The sequence below is a fragment of the Vidua macroura genome, chromosome 11 (assembly GCF_024509145.1).
Source record: "Vidua macroura isolate BioBank_ID:100142 chromosome 11, ASM2450914v1, whole genome shotgun sequence".
Lineage (NCBI taxonomy): Eukaryota > Metazoa > Chordata > Aves > Passeriformes > Viduidae > Vidua > Vidua macroura.
Window position 1 is genome coordinate 7,198,498 of NC_071581.1, and position 17,603 is coordinate 7,216,100.

A 17,603-nucleotide genomic window follows, 5' to 3' on the forward strand; every position below is an offset into this window, starting at 1 on the left:
GTGAGTCTCTTTTGGAGTAACTCAGGATGAAGCTGGTAATTTGCTGACTTTTAAGGCAGCTGAGCAGTCACATTAAATGTTGACTTCAGCTTGCAGCTGCTGATATAATGAAGAGTTCAGAAACTTAAGTAAGTCACATTTAACTTGATATGCAGGCACCATACTCATTTTCAGTTAAATTAATACAAGAAGTAAAGTTCAAGTCTGCTTCAAATTTAAAATGAATTTACATTAATTACTCTTCATCCTCCTGTAACCTTTCTTAAAGTTAGAACCTTTTTCAACCAGTGCAAGCTTTCACCATGCCTAAAATGATCTTAGTAGAATTTCACAGCAATGTTTATGTCAAAGAAAGTGTTTTCATCTTCTATGGTACATTTCTGTTTTTTAAGATTGACTGTCAATAATCCCTGACCTTCTTAGTAAGGCTTGGTTTATTTTCTGGCTTATCCAGCTCAGCAACACAGCAGGGGCAATGCTGTTATTTTGTGGTGAATGTCAATGCAGGCAAGACAACTGCTTCTCCCCAGCAACCTGGTGTTCTGCATCCTCCTCCCCTGCACAGAGCTTGGCCCTGACTGGCAAAGAGGATGCACAATGCTTGAGGCAAAATTCATACACTGCTTTGACTTCGGCTTACACAAAGATTTCCTTGGTACTTTTTGCTTCTGGCAACTTCGAGAGGCCATGCTAAAGCTGGCCATGCTAAAGTGGTATCAGATCAACTGTTAGGATGCTGTTTGGAAGTGTCAAATAGTGTCTAAACAAAAGCAGCCAAAAATTAAATAGACATGAACTACGTCTAAGTGAACAAAAACCAGAAATGGTTGCTTCCATCATGCACTTTTACACTTGCAGGGTTTATACACTGTGATTACTTCAAAGCACAAGGCACACAGCATTACCTGCATTCCTCTGGGCATTCAGGCCACTGGTTAGGAAAACACCTTCAAAACTGCTGGCTTTATGAAGACGAAGAAACAAAAGTAGGTTCTCTCCAAAAAGAAACTTACCTTTGCTGTGGGAAGCATGTCCAAGCAGTCCAGTATGAACAATGCCAATGCTTGTATCAGCATCATGAACTGGTTAAATTGCCAAGTCAAGCTAAAGAGAAACGTTGCTATGAATACAGCCATCAGTGTGAGCCTCTGGAAGGAGGGAACAAAGTTTTATTTTAAAGTTTTCTTTGTTAAAATGCAAAAAATCAAGCAAAAAGAAACCCCAAGAAATCAAACCAAAGCCCACCTTAATCTGGTTTTATTTAAACCACTTTTAAAACACTGAATCTTCTAACTAAAATAACAGCTTGGAGGATAACAAACATTTTATTAGAGTTACAAATTCTTGACTTATGCCTGTGTTTTATCACTGTAATACCATCTGCAAGCACACAGTGAGATCTCAGATAGTTTCACCCCCAGATTAAAATGCAATACCTGTTTTACTGTGGTATAAATAGCAGTTGATCAAAATGAGGAGTGGTTACCTAACTGTTGGTCAAGAAACTGTATCACCCATTTGCTTTATTCTTGCAGATCAGGACAGTTCTCTGTTACTGAGTTTATTGTGTCATACTTGGCAGAAATACTCACTTGTTGAGCAGGCTGTAAATGAGTTCTGAGTAGGTATGTGATGGCTGCTATCTGAACAGCAAAGAATGGCAGTGCCCAGTTCTCCCTTAAAGGAATGGTGAATTCTACCCTTGTAGTATCTACTCTGTACAAAACAGAGAGTTTCACAAATTTAAAATCAAGAAAACACTTGGTGACAGACAGCTTGCAATGACAAGCATCTTTCTGCTATTTTAACTCCTTATTTATAAAAATGGAGGCTCTACACTCCAATTCCTTCAACACACCTGGCTCTGAAATTAAATCACTATTAAGATTCTGCAAGTTATCCATTGTTTCTCCATCTCAAATGATGTATTTCAGCTTCACTAACTGTAAAAAAATATACTATGGATTACATCTTACTTATAAAGCACAGGCTGGGTAATTTAGAAATGACAAATACACCCCAAACTAAAAGCACTCTCAAAACCCAGCTGTGGATTTCCACACCACAGGTCACATTACTTCATTTTTTGGTTTGCAAATGCACATGTGAGAATATAAACAGGATATAATTTTCACTGTGATCCCAATGACTTGAGCATGAAGACAGTTTAATTGCTTATGAGCTTTTGGTCATTTTTTGAAGCTTTTGAACATACGAAGTATGTGATGGAAGAATTCCCCAAAGAAGGGTCATTTGCAAAACCTGATTTAAAAGCTAAAAACAAAGAATTCTCTTTTTCCTGGTGGAGAGAAAATATTTGCTAAAAAGGCAAGTAAGCAACATATCTGATACATGCTTAGCTGGAGAAAGAACGTGTCTAAATGGAATTACTCAGTAGCCTCAGATGTAATTAATCTGGACAGAAAATCTTTATCCAAATCCATTCTATACACTTATTAAATTGCATAAAGCAAACAAGCTCTCACTCTTCACCAATTATTAGAAAGATGGACAAATTTGCTCCAGATGTTCTATAAATGGAAGAGATGACCTCATGAAAGAAATGTGTGAAATACTGCACATTGCATGTGGCTTTTAATTACTTTTATATTTGGAGAAAGAAACATCTTGCCTCCATACACCTGTAATTATTCTGTAGTGTATGTGCTTGCAGATAAATTCCTTTAGAGCTGCTCATTAACATATCAAACATTTCTGCTAGAACCATGACTGTACTTTTATTTTCTTGAGTAATATACAGGTAACAGCCAATGTCACCAGTCTGAGCTTCATGCCAGCACCTTAATTCTGGCATAAAGCCAGTTCTTAGGTTTTTATCTCCAAACTGAAAATTCTTTAAGTGATAAAGCACTAGAACAGCTCAATGACCATGTTTTTTCTCTGAGGCTTAGTGCAGGAGGTAGCTACAGGAGTAAAGGGAGAGAGAAGCTGAACATCAGATGAGCTGAGGTTGTGGAAGGAACCCCTGAAGGCAGGTGTGAGGCAGTGAGGAGGCACCTGAAGGGCTTTCATGCAGATGTTTTAACACCTGAGAGATCCTACGCTGGATAAGACAGGGTACATCACCTGGAGCTCCAGACACATCTGAAAGATGTAGTCCACTTTCAGAGACTACTTTAAGACAAAATTTTCTACTCAAACTTCCAGAATCGTTAAAAACCCAGTCTGATATCGGATTATTTTCTAATTATTTTTTGTTATTTAAACATGCTTTCCATTTTCTGGCTAATAGTTTCATGTTTTGTCCAATTAATCATGCAGTTAAAGCTTTAATGCCTTACCTTTGAAACTACGTAAAATTTTAGAAAGATTAAATGTTTCATCTCACTTACCTGTTTGTAATATACCAGCAAGCTGCCAACAACCCTGAAAGCCATGTTCCACTAAGAAGCCAGCTTGTTACATACAGAGCAATGACATAAACTGCCTGAAGTCCAAACAAAGTGTAGATATAAAAATAAACAGGCTCTAGGTATTGCTGTAAAACACAAGAATACTGATGTTGACATTAAAGCACTCACGGGGGGGGGGGAATTATACTTAGTATGAATTAGGTTTTGCTTTTACAAATTAAAAAGGTATCAGGAATATTTCTAATTTGAAAATATCTACAAAGGGGAGCTATGATGCACTGCGCAATCTTCATAATGCACTTACAATCTAAAGCCATAAATAAATGCCTACCTGAATTGGAAGAATCCTATACAGAATGCTGAGAAACACCTCCTGGTAAACATTCATTCTTTCAAGTATGTTAATTGTCCTCACAGATTCAGTTTTATTGTCATATACTAAACCATGTAAACCTTAATGATAAAGAGAAATTGAAATAGGAGATTGTCATTTTCCCCCTCCATCTTCATTTGAACAGTGAATAACTTTTTCAAAGGTTTTTTAGGATTTCTCATCAGACACTGCAAACTTTGAGTCAACGATTCAGAACGTATTACCTCTGAATCAACATGACCTTCTGAGGTCTTCAGCTTCCCTGCTTCAAATGTGACTCACAGTGCTAATTCAAGTACTATATATTTAGTAGTGTATAAAACATTTATTTTTATACTTCCATCCCCAGCATAGAATCTGCTGTACATTCTGGATCCTGAGAACTGTTCTTGGCACTACTTTAATCACAGGTGAAGTTATTATTGAAAAATGTGTAGTATAAGCAAAGTTGCTAAGGAGAAACTGCTAAATATCTAAAAAACTTGAGACTGTCTGAGAAAGCCCCATCACTGTATATGATTTCCTTGGAAGCTGCTCCTTGTGTCACTTACTGTCCAGGAATACAGCAAAAAACATCGCCCCTTCCCAGAAATAGCTCATGCCTCAAATTAAACAAGAGAAGAAAAAAAAATTAAAGTAATAAACTGAATAAACCAGCAAGCTGAAACCTGAACAGATATGAAAGTTGTCCCTCAAAGTGACTGCCTTCAACGGCATGTGAAGGTGTGGCACAGCAATCAATACATCACTGTGAAATTTATTATGTCCATAACTTAGTGGTTCCCTGGCATAGGAACAGAATAAATCTGTCTCCAGTACAATTGTTACACTATCTTTCATAGTTATGGTATGCCTTGTTCTCAATTATATTTGGGAAAAAAAAAAACCCAACCAAACCTACAAATAGTCAGCTGCAAAACTTACTTTACAGTTTACAATACCTTGCTGTATGGAAGCAGCCTGAATCATCTGTTTGTAGTAGGAATAATAAAGTCCACACTCAGTTCTGAATGAAATTTCTCTTTCGACCTCCTGCAAGTGAAGTTCAACAGTAAATTCGCTTTTCATTTGCTTTTCACCATCATCCAGAGCTGCCTTCAACTCCAATTCCTGCAGCACCAGAGACACTTCAGTCCTTGGGTTTCACATTCTAAGCAACTTAGTTCAACTAAAGGTAAACATACATGGACAAATTAGGGTGAGAGGCAAATGGCTGGGGTGTAAATGACTCTTTTAAGTGGGGAAATGTACAAGCTTTTTGTGATTCTGATACGCTGCTTGGAAATATTTTGGGCATTTCACTATTTTTTTGCAATATGACAAGCTTAGATTGGCACAGTGGCCCACAGCTGGACTGTAAAGCTGCATATCCCTGCTTTGTGCATTTAACCTTTTCTCCCAGCTGTAGTCATCCCTTTGTGTTCCATGGCTTTGCCAGCTCAAGGCTCAATTAATTCAGTGTGCTATGTGGGGGCTGCACCATGGTGCCAGGGATATTTCAGCTGGCAGGGGATGCTGCTGCCCACTTGTTCAACATTGCTTCTCGCAGGAAGCCAGCTGGCATTGCTCTCACTCTTAAATTACAGGTGAAAGGGAAAGGGACTCTCTACTTGGCTTAGGGCATGGTGAACTTATTTCTAGTTAAAAATGTTCAAATTATTTAACCTAGGTACACTTCAAACCAGGTACATTTCAAACTATGCCTCTTTCTTGGCTGATATTGCAGCAGGTGGGGTCTAGTAAGATCTGAAAGCTCTTTGCTTTGGAATGCACTTCCTTTTGTTACCTCATTAGTTGTGAAGACCTAATGAAATTTAACAAATCCACAGCTTTGGGCAACCACATTAAAACAAAGATGGCATGAACAAGCAATCTGCTGAGAACTAACAATTGTCTTATACAGCACTATTCTATTATTAGTGATCTTTTTAGTAGTTTGTATGGTAACATCCCAGCAAATGTATTTCCTAAGCAGTAAGTTAGAAAAGGTCTCTATCCAGTTAGAAAAAGTTTATACTGAGGTTTGAAAATCCAGTGAAATCCCTGTATGTGGTATATGCAAGTCACTAAAAAAATTGTGTGATTTATAAAAATAACCTTTTGAATTCATCTTTCTGTACAAAAGAATGTTACTGAAATAACAGAATAGTACTTTTTCAGAGACTTTTATGAATGCCATTCTTGCTAATGCAACCTTGCACAGAACCCCAAGACTTTCAACTTTCTCATACAGTCCCAACTCTTATGCTGGAGCAGAATCAATTCTATTTCAGAGCTAACATAAAGCTTGACAAAAAGATCATGTTCTTCTCTCCTCTGCTGCCCAGTACAGGTTCTTATCTCAAAGCATGTGTTTTATTGGAGTCAATTGTTGACAAACCAATATTAGTTCTGGTCTGAGAAAAGCCAATAGATAAAACCACAAGTGATTCAATCTAAGTTCAGAATTAAACTCTCACAGCTGCCCTGTGACATATAAATCATCATCATACCAAAAGCCACACACTTAGCAAATTGAGAGTGCTGGATTTTAAACAAGCTCTAGTTTCAAATTTATCACTACTGGAAAGTTTTCTAATACCAAAAAGTGGCTGACTCTTAAATGCTCATAAAGAAAAAAAAACAAAAGGGAATGCTAACATTTGGAATTTATTAGTGGGGAGAGAAGAGACACAGAGGGGGATCTAATTAGCAAAAATGCATTCAAACATGATTAATTTGTAATCCTGGCACCAGCTGTATTCAACCAAATGCTATACTTTATGAGACAAATACTGGTGAGTTTTACATCTGTTTCATGCTAAGATAACATCTGTTTTATTCACTGAAAATACTTTTCCAGTTCTACAGCAATTTATACTTTTCCTAGCATTCCATGTCAATAAAAACATACAGACTTATGGGTAAACATTGTGAGAGCACATCCTTATCTGTCTGTACATTCCCTTTGTGAGGCTGTAACAAAGAAGTTATCGCTGTTCCAAGGGAAAAATAAAGAACACATTCCTCTGGGACACACAGAGAGCTGCTTATTATTTCAATTTATGCAATTGTATCCTAATAATATTAAGCTTTCACAACCAAATAAAAAGGACTTTCTCTCAAGGGCAGTGCAAAATTTTAGATCTTATGATTCCTCAAACTCCTTAAGCAAGTCCTTCAGAATGCTGAGCAAGCAGCCAGAGTCTGAGTTGAGTTTTTCTATAAATAATGAGCATAAATAAAGCTCCAATTACTTTTCTTTTTTTTTTTTTTTTTTGAGATAGCTAAAACAAAATTTGTGTAATTGAAACTATTTATTACTTTTCAATTTAAGACCAGGAAGATTTGAAAATTTTCTCAACACACAGCTGCTGTCAATGTTCCCAGTTGAGAACAAGCCTTCAGCAAATGTATTTAATCCTTTGAAAGCTCTCCTGGCTGGTTAACCTCAACCCCATCTGTTTGAGGGCATGTTCCAGATCAGATGTGATCCAGAGTAGAAGTACCCCTAACACCTCGACAGGCACTTCTGTGCAAAAGAACTGCCAAAGTCCTGCATGCCCTCCTTCCCCTCATGCCTGAGCGTTCACTTTGTGCAGCTCTCAATACCTGTTTCCCTGCTTTTCTTCATAAAATCATTTTGTTTGTGGCTGGAAGGGACCTGAAAGCCCATCCAGTGCCACCCCCTGCACTATCCCAGGGTGCTCCAAGCCCCAGTCTCCATCCTGGCCTTGGACATTTCCAGGGATCCAGGGGCAGCCACAGCTCCTCTGGGTTTGCATTCGAAATGTAAAAAGGGAAAATATGAGCACTTCACAGACTAAATCCTGGCATTCCTATCCTGAAAGACTTACGATCTTACACTTTCATTCCTGACTTCCTGCAAGCAGCAATTTTATTAAAGGAAAAATCAGTATCAGTGTCTAAATGCTTACTCAGAAGGGATGAAGAAGAAATGAATGCTCTGAAGTTTATCTGGTTTTCTTACAGTATTAATTTGCTCTGTGGCCTTAGCTTATTCCTGTTCGAAGTGGCTTCAGAATTTGCAGTTGAGCAAGCAATGGTTGACAGGAGAGGTGGCCCCCCATTTTGTTATTTGCATAGCAGATTGTGTTCCCAAAAGATGCTACACTGGAGGGGCAGCCACTAAACTGCTACTGAAAATCACTGAAAATAGACAAGCCATTTCAGATGTGTTATGCCAGAACATTTACAGAAAACTGAGAAGGATTTTTGGATAAGAAATCTGTTTTGACTTCCACCATCAAAAACAGAAATGTTTGTTGGTTTAATGTATACGAGAAGGAACTCAAAAATTTTTCTTCAAAATTAGTTGATCAATTTAAGTGATTATAACCTGTGAACCCTGCTGGAAGGGGACACAAACACAGCTCCTGACTAGGTGTCATGATATGCAGAATCTTTTCTGGTTTGGTTGTTTTTGGTCATTCTTTCAGGAAGTCTTGAAATAAAAAAAAGGAGCAATTGTGTACTTCCTTCATTGCATAAACCACTCTTCAAGATGTGCTTTTTCAGTTTTTCTGGTAAGAACAATTGTACATCTTTCTCCTGTGACCATGGCTAATGGATAATAGCAGGCACATTTACCAGCAAACAAGAACAAGACTCACACACAGAGCAGCAGCTGAAATCAATGCACTGTTGAAAGCCATATTCAAAATACAGCAAAACAGTTTAACAACGACCAGACAGTTTTTCTACTTGGGTGAACCATTGCTGGAAGACACCCAAATCTGAACTGGCTTTCGATGAATTGCAATTGAAATTACAGAAAGGCAATCACTGCAAGTGTGTCTGCAAGTCCTGACTCCAATTATTTAGGAGCTAGGAATCATGACTTTGCATAATAAACTCATTTTACTTCCAATTTTTAGGGTTGAGTACAACTGCCTACTTTTTAAATATGCAGTTGTGGTGTTCATTTATCAGTAGGGTCTTCAGAACCAAAATTCCACCTTTTGCATCTAAAAGGTGCAGGTACAAACATCTGCCTGGTGCAAACGTGCCAGAAAAACACTGCAGACCTTCCTCAAATAGAAAAGTACCCTCGTATAAAAGAAAAGATGACAAAACAGGTCTCCCATTACATCTCTGTATTAATTAAGTTGCTACACAGACCCTTCTGTGCATGAATTCTTATCATCTGACTAAATGTACCTGACTGGATGAAAGGAACAAAGTTAAGGGGAATAATACACAGTTATATAATTTTTGTGTCAGATTTCAGCAACATAAATCCTCAAATTTGCCCCATTTACAGACAATTAAGGGTGACTGAAGTCAGTTGTTTAAAATATATGGAAATAAAAATGATTTAGAATTTATCTTTTCTATGTTGCAGAGCAGTGGTGATGCTCTACTGTATTTCACAGGCATGGGGGTTAATGAAACACTGGATGTGCATTTGGAATGTATCAATTTATTCTATGTTATGTTTAATGAAAATATAATGAAATGAGACTACCTCTGCATTTCACTAAGCAGCAAGGCATGCAATAATTGTGGGGCAAGGATTAGACTGCAGTTCTCCTTTCCCAGAATCTGGGCAGGGGTATGAACTAAAATAAAACTTACACTCTTCAAACTTTTCAGAAAGTTCAGTTGATACCTGCAAAATTATACGCTTTGGCCAAACTATAAAATGTTAGAGAAGAAAGCACCTTTTCCACTTATTTTCCATGTGGTTTTTGAGGGTCTGATCTTTCTTAGTATATAGTATGTGCTATAATGAAAAGATTAGCTAGTTGAGAAGTGCTGGAAAACATGTACATACCCCTGCAGAGCCCACAGTCCTACACACAGGCACAGACACAGCTGTGGACTGTTTTACAGATACAGGGATGAGCCTTCCTGCCTCAGCTTTGCAGGAAATTTCAGACTCTTCATACGCACTCTTCTCTTCCCCTGCTACTCCTAAAGCAGTATTTTGTTTAAAATGAGCACTGTGTAGTCTGCACATGCATGCTCTGGTGGAGATCACACCCCTCTAAAGAAGGGACACTGTGAGACCAGAGAGTGTCTGCAGCTCTTTCTCCTTTACCCTGCTGCTAGATGAACTTAATGCTATTTAGAACCTTTCCATCAAATTGGCTGAAATTGCTCTTGTTGCAGTGTTACCAGCTATCCATCACCTCCATGGGATGAAATAACAGCTACACAGACAATAGAATCCAGAGTACAAAAAACTAGAGGGGTTTATTTCAGTTTTGATATCTAGTGGCATTCCAGTGTACTTAAAATGAAAACAGTAATTGTCAAATAAAACGACTGTTTCACCCATTGAGGGGACAACTTAATTATAACTACAGAACTGCTTATTTCAGTCAGCTCTATGCTCCTCTGGGTCAGTCTGACAGAATAAAAAAGATGTATCCATTATGTTCATACATTGCCACAAGCCCATGCCTGCTTGTACTTGGAAATACACACCACCTTGAATTTATTCACTGCTTGCTTTTGGAAGGAAAAGGCAAACCCAAGGTTCACCTTCAATCTGTTGAATACAATCTTTCTATACAATCAATGGAAGATAAGTGTGGGCACAACACAGTATTATATGTATAATATAACAGCAATTGTTGCAGGAAATGCAAATTATTTGTATTAGGGGAATACAAATGTTTCTGGGCCACAAAAAGCGTGTAGCATAGAAAAGACATATTGCAAGGCAAGTATTCCAGTTAAATATATGTACTCTTTGAACAAAACAATACACAGACCTGGCAGAATGGATCTTAGGCATTTGAAAGGGAAATGACTCACCTGTTCTTTTCTCTGGTTAAATTTAGCTGTGGGTACAGCTGCATTATTTTCTCTGCAGTGATTCTATGAAAAAACTAGTCAGTCCTGGGTCTTGGGAATAGTTGGGTTGACATTAGTGAATGGCAGAAACATGTTTTGAGGTTTGCACATTTAGGATGACATTATATAAAATTAGTTTTGAATACCAAGAGACTGTCCCTACACAAAATAGTATTACAACAGTGGAAATACAGTTCAGGAACTGTGTGCCAGGATTTTGCATATTTTTTCTTTTAACTGTTGGTTTCTATTTTAATTTTAGATTGCTTTGGATAAAACTAAGATGATTATAGAAAAACATACAGTAAAATGTTGAAATTCTATTGTAGATAAAGATCAATTTTTGGAAGAACCATAGCTACAACTCAGGCAGGAGCTCTCTAGAAATATTTTTAGAGAAAAAATTGGGGACAGGTATTTATAGAACTGATGAAGTATGGTGGGAAGGGAAGCACAGCTTTTTTTAAATTGAATTTTTAAAAATTGAATATTCTGGTCTTGAGCGGGTTGCAAGACAAATTAAAAAAAAAAGAAATTTCAACTAATGCTCATATTAACACTCCACAAAACTACTGATGAAACTAGGAAAATTATTATTACCTTGATATTGGAAAACCACAGGTCATTTTCATGCAGTGTAGCCACATAAACAGAAGTAAGAAGTCCAAGAGAGATGGCAACAATTCCACCAACAGTTATCGAGAGTATGTTCCACACCTTTCTACCTGGAGGATCTTGAAAGAAAAATATTTCAGTCTGTAACTGTGAAACATATTATTGAAACTAAGGGATTTTGGAAAGCCATTTATCCATTGCCTTTGCTACTACAGTTTACATTCTGCAGGTAACACGACACCTGGTTTTAACACATCTTTTGTTTTTATTTTCTCATATAGGAAAATCAGAGAATTTTAATTATGTACAAAGTGAAATAAAGTGTGCCTTAGTTGGTATACTTTAAATTTAAGAACACAATGATCCTATACAAGTTTAGCTCAATGCCATAACTAATTTGTAAATCTGAATTGAAATATCTTCCGGAACTTTTTAAATTCAAGCAATACAGCATGACTGATGACAAAGCAAGAAATTCACAAGAAAGGTCTAAAAATAGCTGCCTTTGGGGGAGGGGGGGAATTGCTCAGTTTTTGTAAAAAAACAACAGTGAAGGGTCAGAATCCTCACTAAATACCCACAAAGAGACTGAACAGCAGCCAAAGCAGCCTTTGATGATGGTGTCATGCTCTGAATTGCAGATGGGCTCCTGCTGACACAGGAGCAGGGCAGGGATGGGATGATGTGTTCTGACCTCCAGGCCTCCACTGTGCACTTACGTTCCTGGGGTTTTTGTATTTTCAATGTTAATGTAAGGTTCAGTTTGGATTACTGATCTGGAATTATGTCTTTGAAATGGCTATTTTATACTGTGTGGGACATCTGCTTAAGGGTTCCAACTCTGCAATTCCATGGAACTGAGGGCTGGGCTGCAGGAGAACTATGACCACTTGCCCAGTTTGTATATGTGTTTGTGCAGAAACATCAACAGAACTTTCCGTTCATCTTCCCAAATTCAGAGAAACATTTAGAATTTAGATCAAAATATCCCTTAAAATAAGTTAATCTAAAAATCCCCCAAAACCAAGGAACTTTGTCAGCTCTAAAGCTTTAATTCCATATACAAAAATGTCAGAATTTCTTTATGTAAACAGATCCTGGAATTAAGACACTTAATGACTCTCTTTAAAATTTACCTAACCAGTGTCCTATAAATTAAAAAGCAGAAGTTTGCAGTTAAATTCAGATTTTACATGCAACCTGCCTATTTTTAAGTACATTTCATCAGTTGTCTTCAAATCCTTTTATGTTACCCATGATGCGGACTGGGATTCTTTGAAGAACTTTGGATGGCTACGTACAAGGTGATAGAGTGTCACCAATAATAAATTGAAAAAACTGGTCTCACCAATTTAAATTAAGATTTTAAAATAGAGATAAGATTGACATGCAGCAATCTGCATGAGACCCTCTGTCTCATCCAATTAATTTTGGTGATATTCGAGTATGGAAATGCATTTGGCACATGCCTAGCTCTGAGCTGGGCTTAGGACAGATCAAAAGCAAAACACTACAAAAAAGCCATAATGTCACTTTGCTTTTCATTACCCACCAGGCAGAATTTTCCCATCAGGCTTCACATTTGTCTCCTCTGAAGGCTGATCTTCAGCTGCTTCTGTGCCTTTTCCAACCCTTCTCTGTCTTACGGTTGTCATGATGTCAGTCACTTTAATTCATTATTCTTCAGCCTGACTCCTAAATGGACACACACAAGCAATGCATCTTCCTACCCAAGCAGTCACTTGATACTGTGTGAAATATATGAAAACAAAACCACATCTTACTGACATCACAGACTTTGACTTCTAGAACTCTTCTGTACATAAAGTCTATCTTCTGTACACAAAGTCTATTTTATCAAAATGCAAGGGTTTTTTTTAAAATCTCACTCAGCAAATTATAGAAAACAGTATCTTAGAATTATAAAGACTAATGTTCACTTTTTTACATACTCTTGAACAGGTTTTCAGAACGATTTGTTATTTTGACTGCCCTCAGTTTTTTAGCCCTTGACTCAAAACGCACACCAGGCTCCCCCTTTTTAAAAAGTCTAATCCCTTCAAAGAAAAATTAGTTTTTTCAGTCTATTTTAATTGGGTGCCTAAAATATGAAGCAAGTCATTTAAAACCTGACTTTCAGGAAGCACCCAAAAAAGGGGATCAAAATATGCAAAAATGATGCCAGAGAACACTTGCGTTATAAAAAAAAACTAGGGACAGCATTAAAAGAGTACTTGATGTTTTCCACGCCGTAGAATTTGAGACCACCAGCAGCCCAAGCTCGGGCAGCCCCTGCCCTGTGGATGGCCAGGTGCTCTCGGCTCTGTGCGCACGGTCCATGCACAGAGCTGCTGTCACCTGGGCACGCGGCGGTCAGCGACAATCCATCCATCCATCCATCCATCCATCCATCCATCCATCCATCCATCCATCCATCCATCCATCCATCCATCCATCCATCCATCCATCCATCCCTCCCTCCCCGGAGGCACCACCCGCTCCATCCCGGCAGCAACAGCTGCTCCCTGAGCTGCACTGCTGCAGCCGCCTGCGGCGGGCAACGCTGCGGGCAACGGCCGCCTCAGCCGCACAACTTTGTTTAAAGCTTTCGCAGCGGATCAGCTTCGCCTCCTCCTCACACACCCGGGAAAACACGCGGGCAACGACGCGAGCTCACGTTCTGGAAGAGCGGCTTTGCAGCACACCTGACAATTAATTAACAAAGGCAAGACGCTCATCCCCGCCCCGCTCGCGGTGCCAGCGCTCCTCGCACGCCGGTGCCGCAGCGCTCGGCTCCGCCGGGGCGGGCAGCTCCCCTCCGGCCCCGCCGCCGCGGAGAGCCGGGCCCGGGGCAGGGCCGAGCCGGGCCGGGGCACGGCCGGGCCCCGGGCTCCCGCGGCCTGCGCGGCCCCGCCGCGGCTCCCCCCGCCCCGCGCCCCGGTACCTGCGGCCGCTGCTGCCGGCGCTGCTGCGGGAGCCGCCCGGGCCCCGCCGCGGGCACGGACGGGGGAAGCGAAGGGAAAGGGGAAGGGAAAGGGGAAGGGGCGGGCGCGGCGCCGGGCGCTCGGCCCTGCCGGGCGGAGACCGAGAGCCGGGGCGGGGGCCGGGCCTGTGACGGGCGGCTGTGCCCGCCCCGGCTGCCTCGCCATCGCCGGTTCGAACGGGCAGGGCGGGCGTGCGGCGGAAATCCGGCACATGGCGGCACAGCGAGCGCTCCCAGCCCTGTGGCCCTGCGGGAAAGGGGCTGCGGGCGCCGAGCGGGTGCGCTCCCCCCGAGGGTCTCGCTGTCGGAGGGTGCTTTACTCAAGTAGTGCCCTAGAATTTATCTGTAGTGGTTTTTAAAATGTATTTCTCACCACCCCTCTCCCCCCCCGATATAGTACCGTATATGTGTGATTTTAAAATTGAAATTAGAGCTTCGTGTTCTGTTCAAAGCATTCTAAGCTCCGCTGTATTTCTTACTTAACTGCACCATAAACGTTTAAAGGGGGAAAAGACCTTTTGTAGCTGGAAGATAACGGCAATGCCAGACTTTGTTCTACTTAATGGGTACAATGTACTCCTGCAGTAAGTCTTGATTGTAAGTTTTATTTGCGCTGTCTTTAGTAATTGTAGAAAAAACCATGCCCCGTGAAGCTGTAACCAACAAACTGATTCCAGGTCCAATCACAGAAGGCTGATTTCCCAATAATCCATACAAATTCCGTGGAATGGTCAGGGAGACAGTTCACTTCTTCAGGACAAGATTTAGTTGATTTTCCATCATACTTTTATAGTACAGCAGTACTTTTGTTTTTTTTTCCTCTCTCATTGCACAACCTTGGTTCATTGAAAAACTTAGTATTTCAAGCAGGAAGAGCCATGAAATTCAGAGAAAGCATGCTCAGAGACAGCAAGAAAATGATGTAGCAATCATCCTGGTCATTCTGAACTTAGAAGCCATTGACACTAGAAATCAGGAATTTTTTCAGTATCTCCTCTGTGTACTTATTTTGTTTTGTAAGTATTTTTTAGAACCAACAGAATTATCTTACTTCCTCTGATCAAGTCCTCCAAATATTTAAACATTCCTACTGTTAAGTCAGTTTACAGCCATACTTCTTTTGGGTTTGGGTTTGGTTTTTTTGAGCAGTAAAGCATTTGTGGGGAATGCTTAAACTAAGAATGAAAACAAAATAAATAAGTGCCTTACCATGGGCAATAGATTTGCCTTCCTTTTGTCACTCCCACATCCTAGATGTCGTGTGTTTGTTGAAATGAACACATTGTATATGTACAGGAAATTTTACAGTGTAGATAAACACGTTGAGTGTGTGCAGGTTTTTGTGTAAAGCAGATAATGTATTTACATTTCTAAGAAAGGGGATGCTGTGGAAGATATTTCCTGGAATAACAGTTCTGCTTCTCCACTACTTGTAAAGAGGCCAATGCAAAGTAAATTCTACAAGAACAAGCAGTTACAGAAATTATTTAGAAGGCATAATCAGTGAAGAGCTTTAGAAATCCCTGAGAAGGGAGGAGTTATCTTAATTCTCCTGTGTTTTATGACCCCGTGCATGGATGTAATGGATGTGTAATGGATGTGTAAGTCAGTGTGCTCAGCTGAAGTTTTCCATTTTGTGGAATGATGCACAGGACCAGCAGTACAAATCTCACTGAAATTTCTGAAGTACTAACACAACTTACACTGCAGAATAGTGTTATTAGAACTAAAAACTTTCTGTAATATAAAAGTGCTACACAGCCTTACACAGTTGTTAATGTATCTAAATGCTCAGCTATCACCTTCCTTCTGAAATACTAATACTTACTGTTCAAGTTTCAAATAGCAGAAGATTAGATACTAGGGGAAATAAAAAATGTATTTTTCCTCAATTCTGTATATTTTAACAAGTCATTTCCTGTTGCAATAAGTGTTTAAGTGCAGCACTAGGAAAAAGAGTTACTATTTAACATATTCTCACTGAAACAATTTATTATTTCAGCAACATGTCTGTTGATAAAAATGTCATGTTTCAAGTATGAGGATACAGGAGAACTAAAGAGCTTCCAGATGGACGTTAATATCTAAAAGTTGTATTATAAAATGTAAATTAAAAGTCACCAAACTGTAGCTTGCAATCAGTAATACTGATGGTTATATCATAACTGTATTGTTATAATACTGTTGCAATGCTGGCTTACTTGCCAAAACAGCAAAAGGATATTTAACAATATTCCGTTTGCTCATCCTGTTCCAACTAGATTGAAATAGCGGAGTGTTCATGTTGGCACCAAGTTAGCCATAATCCCAGCAAATGCCAAACATCTACAAACAGGAAATGGTTGGAAGAAACTTTAAATTCAGTTTATTTGTGTTTTCTCTTGGATTGTACTGTAGAAGGAGCTACCATGAACTAGAAAAGCAGGAGGACTCAGGTTCTGCCCCAGTAAATTTTAAGTCTAAACCTGCAGTGTTTTGAGTTGCTGTTCAGCAGCCGTGTGGTAGGTGGCAAACATGCCAAAGTTCTGGGTTCTCACTTTTCTCAACTTTTAAAGCTTTTCAGGGTCCTTAAGTTTTTGCTTTTGGGCAAAAAAATCTTGGCTTGACCAATTGTGAATTTCATTAGCTAGCTAATCTTAGGTCAGTTTTAGTGGTGTGTCCCTTCCTGCGTGTGACCGCTCTTCTCCAAACATGCCTCAAGGGATGCAGAACAAAGGCTCCCTGTGGTGCATCAGCTTTCTGCAGCAATTCCAACCCTAAACACTTGCCAGAGATCTAGGACAGAGTGATTGAATCCCACTGCTGTGTGCCAGGGCTCTGGCTCCTTTTCTCCCAGTTCCCAGGGCTGTTCCAACCATCCCAGGACCCTCGGTGCTCTGTCCCAGCCAGCCCCGTGTCCAGTCCTACCTGTGGTCACGCATGGCCAGGTCATTTATGGGGGGAAGAAACTTCTGAGGAGGCTCTTGTGCTTTGTTCAGCTGAAGTGAGGAAGGTGTTTTAGCCCAGTGAACAGGATAATACCTGGATGGCACATCCTACTACAAAGAGCTTTTTACCCAGGTTTTGCATTAGAGAAGATGTGAAAAAGCTGCATGACACAGCATTCTGTAGTGTTGCATCTAAACCCATTTGTAGTTCCAGCCTTCATTTCAACATATTTATATCAGGCCCCTAATAATAACAACAAGAAAATGGCAAAAGATTGCCTGTTGATGTAATTGTAAATCATGCTGATACCAGCAGTGGTATCCTGGCCATACTCTCTCTTTTCTCCCCAGCAACACCAACTGACTTTATTTTTTCCTGAGAAAGATGGCAAGAAAAGCTCCAGCAAGGCCAAGAAATACGCTGTATATTTAAAAATAGGTTTCAAGATATGTTTTAACTTACGTGATGGAAAACCAAAAGTCAATCACCTGAAAAAAAGCTGTTTAAGGCTTTCACTCATTTAAAT

The 17,603-nt window shown here is 39.7% G+C and overlaps 1 protein-coding gene across 7 annotated transcripts in view; it reads right to left on the minus strand.

Moving 5' to 3' along the window:
• The window catches only part of DPY19L3 (dpy-19 like C-mannosyltransferase 3), a 51,737-nt gene extending 37,424 nt beyond the window's left edge, over positions 1 to 14,313 (minus strand). For 4 of the 7 annotated variants that reach the window (XR_008438803.1, XM_053987294.1, XM_053987293.1 and 1 more), the window contains exons 1-8: positions 14,111 to 14,313; positions 12,719 to 12,861; positions 11,152 to 11,285; positions 4,689 to 4,779; positions 3,706 to 3,827; positions 3,354 to 3,499; positions 1,593 to 1,716; positions 1,014 to 1,148 (exon numbers count right to left, since the gene is read on the minus strand). Coding sequence is in view for 6 of the 7 variants with exons in the window: in XM_053987294.1 (XP_053843269.1) it covers positions 1,014 to 1,148; positions 1,593 to 1,716; positions 3,354 to 3,499; positions 3,706 to 3,827; positions 4,689 to 4,779; positions 11,152 to 11,285; positions 12,719 to 12,821 (855 nt within the window). In the remaining variant the exon portion in view is untranslated. Of the gene's footprint in view, positions 1 to 1,013; positions 1,149 to 1,592; positions 1,717 to 3,353; positions 3,500 to 3,705; positions 3,828 to 4,688; positions 4,780 to 11,151; positions 11,286 to 12,718; positions 12,915 to 12,954; positions 13,006 to 14,110 lie in introns of those variants that run through there. The other 3 variants (XM_053987289.1, XM_053987290.1, XM_053987291.1) reach the window with 3 other exon arrangements.
• Positions 14,314 to 17,603: the final 3,290 nt, after the last annotated feature.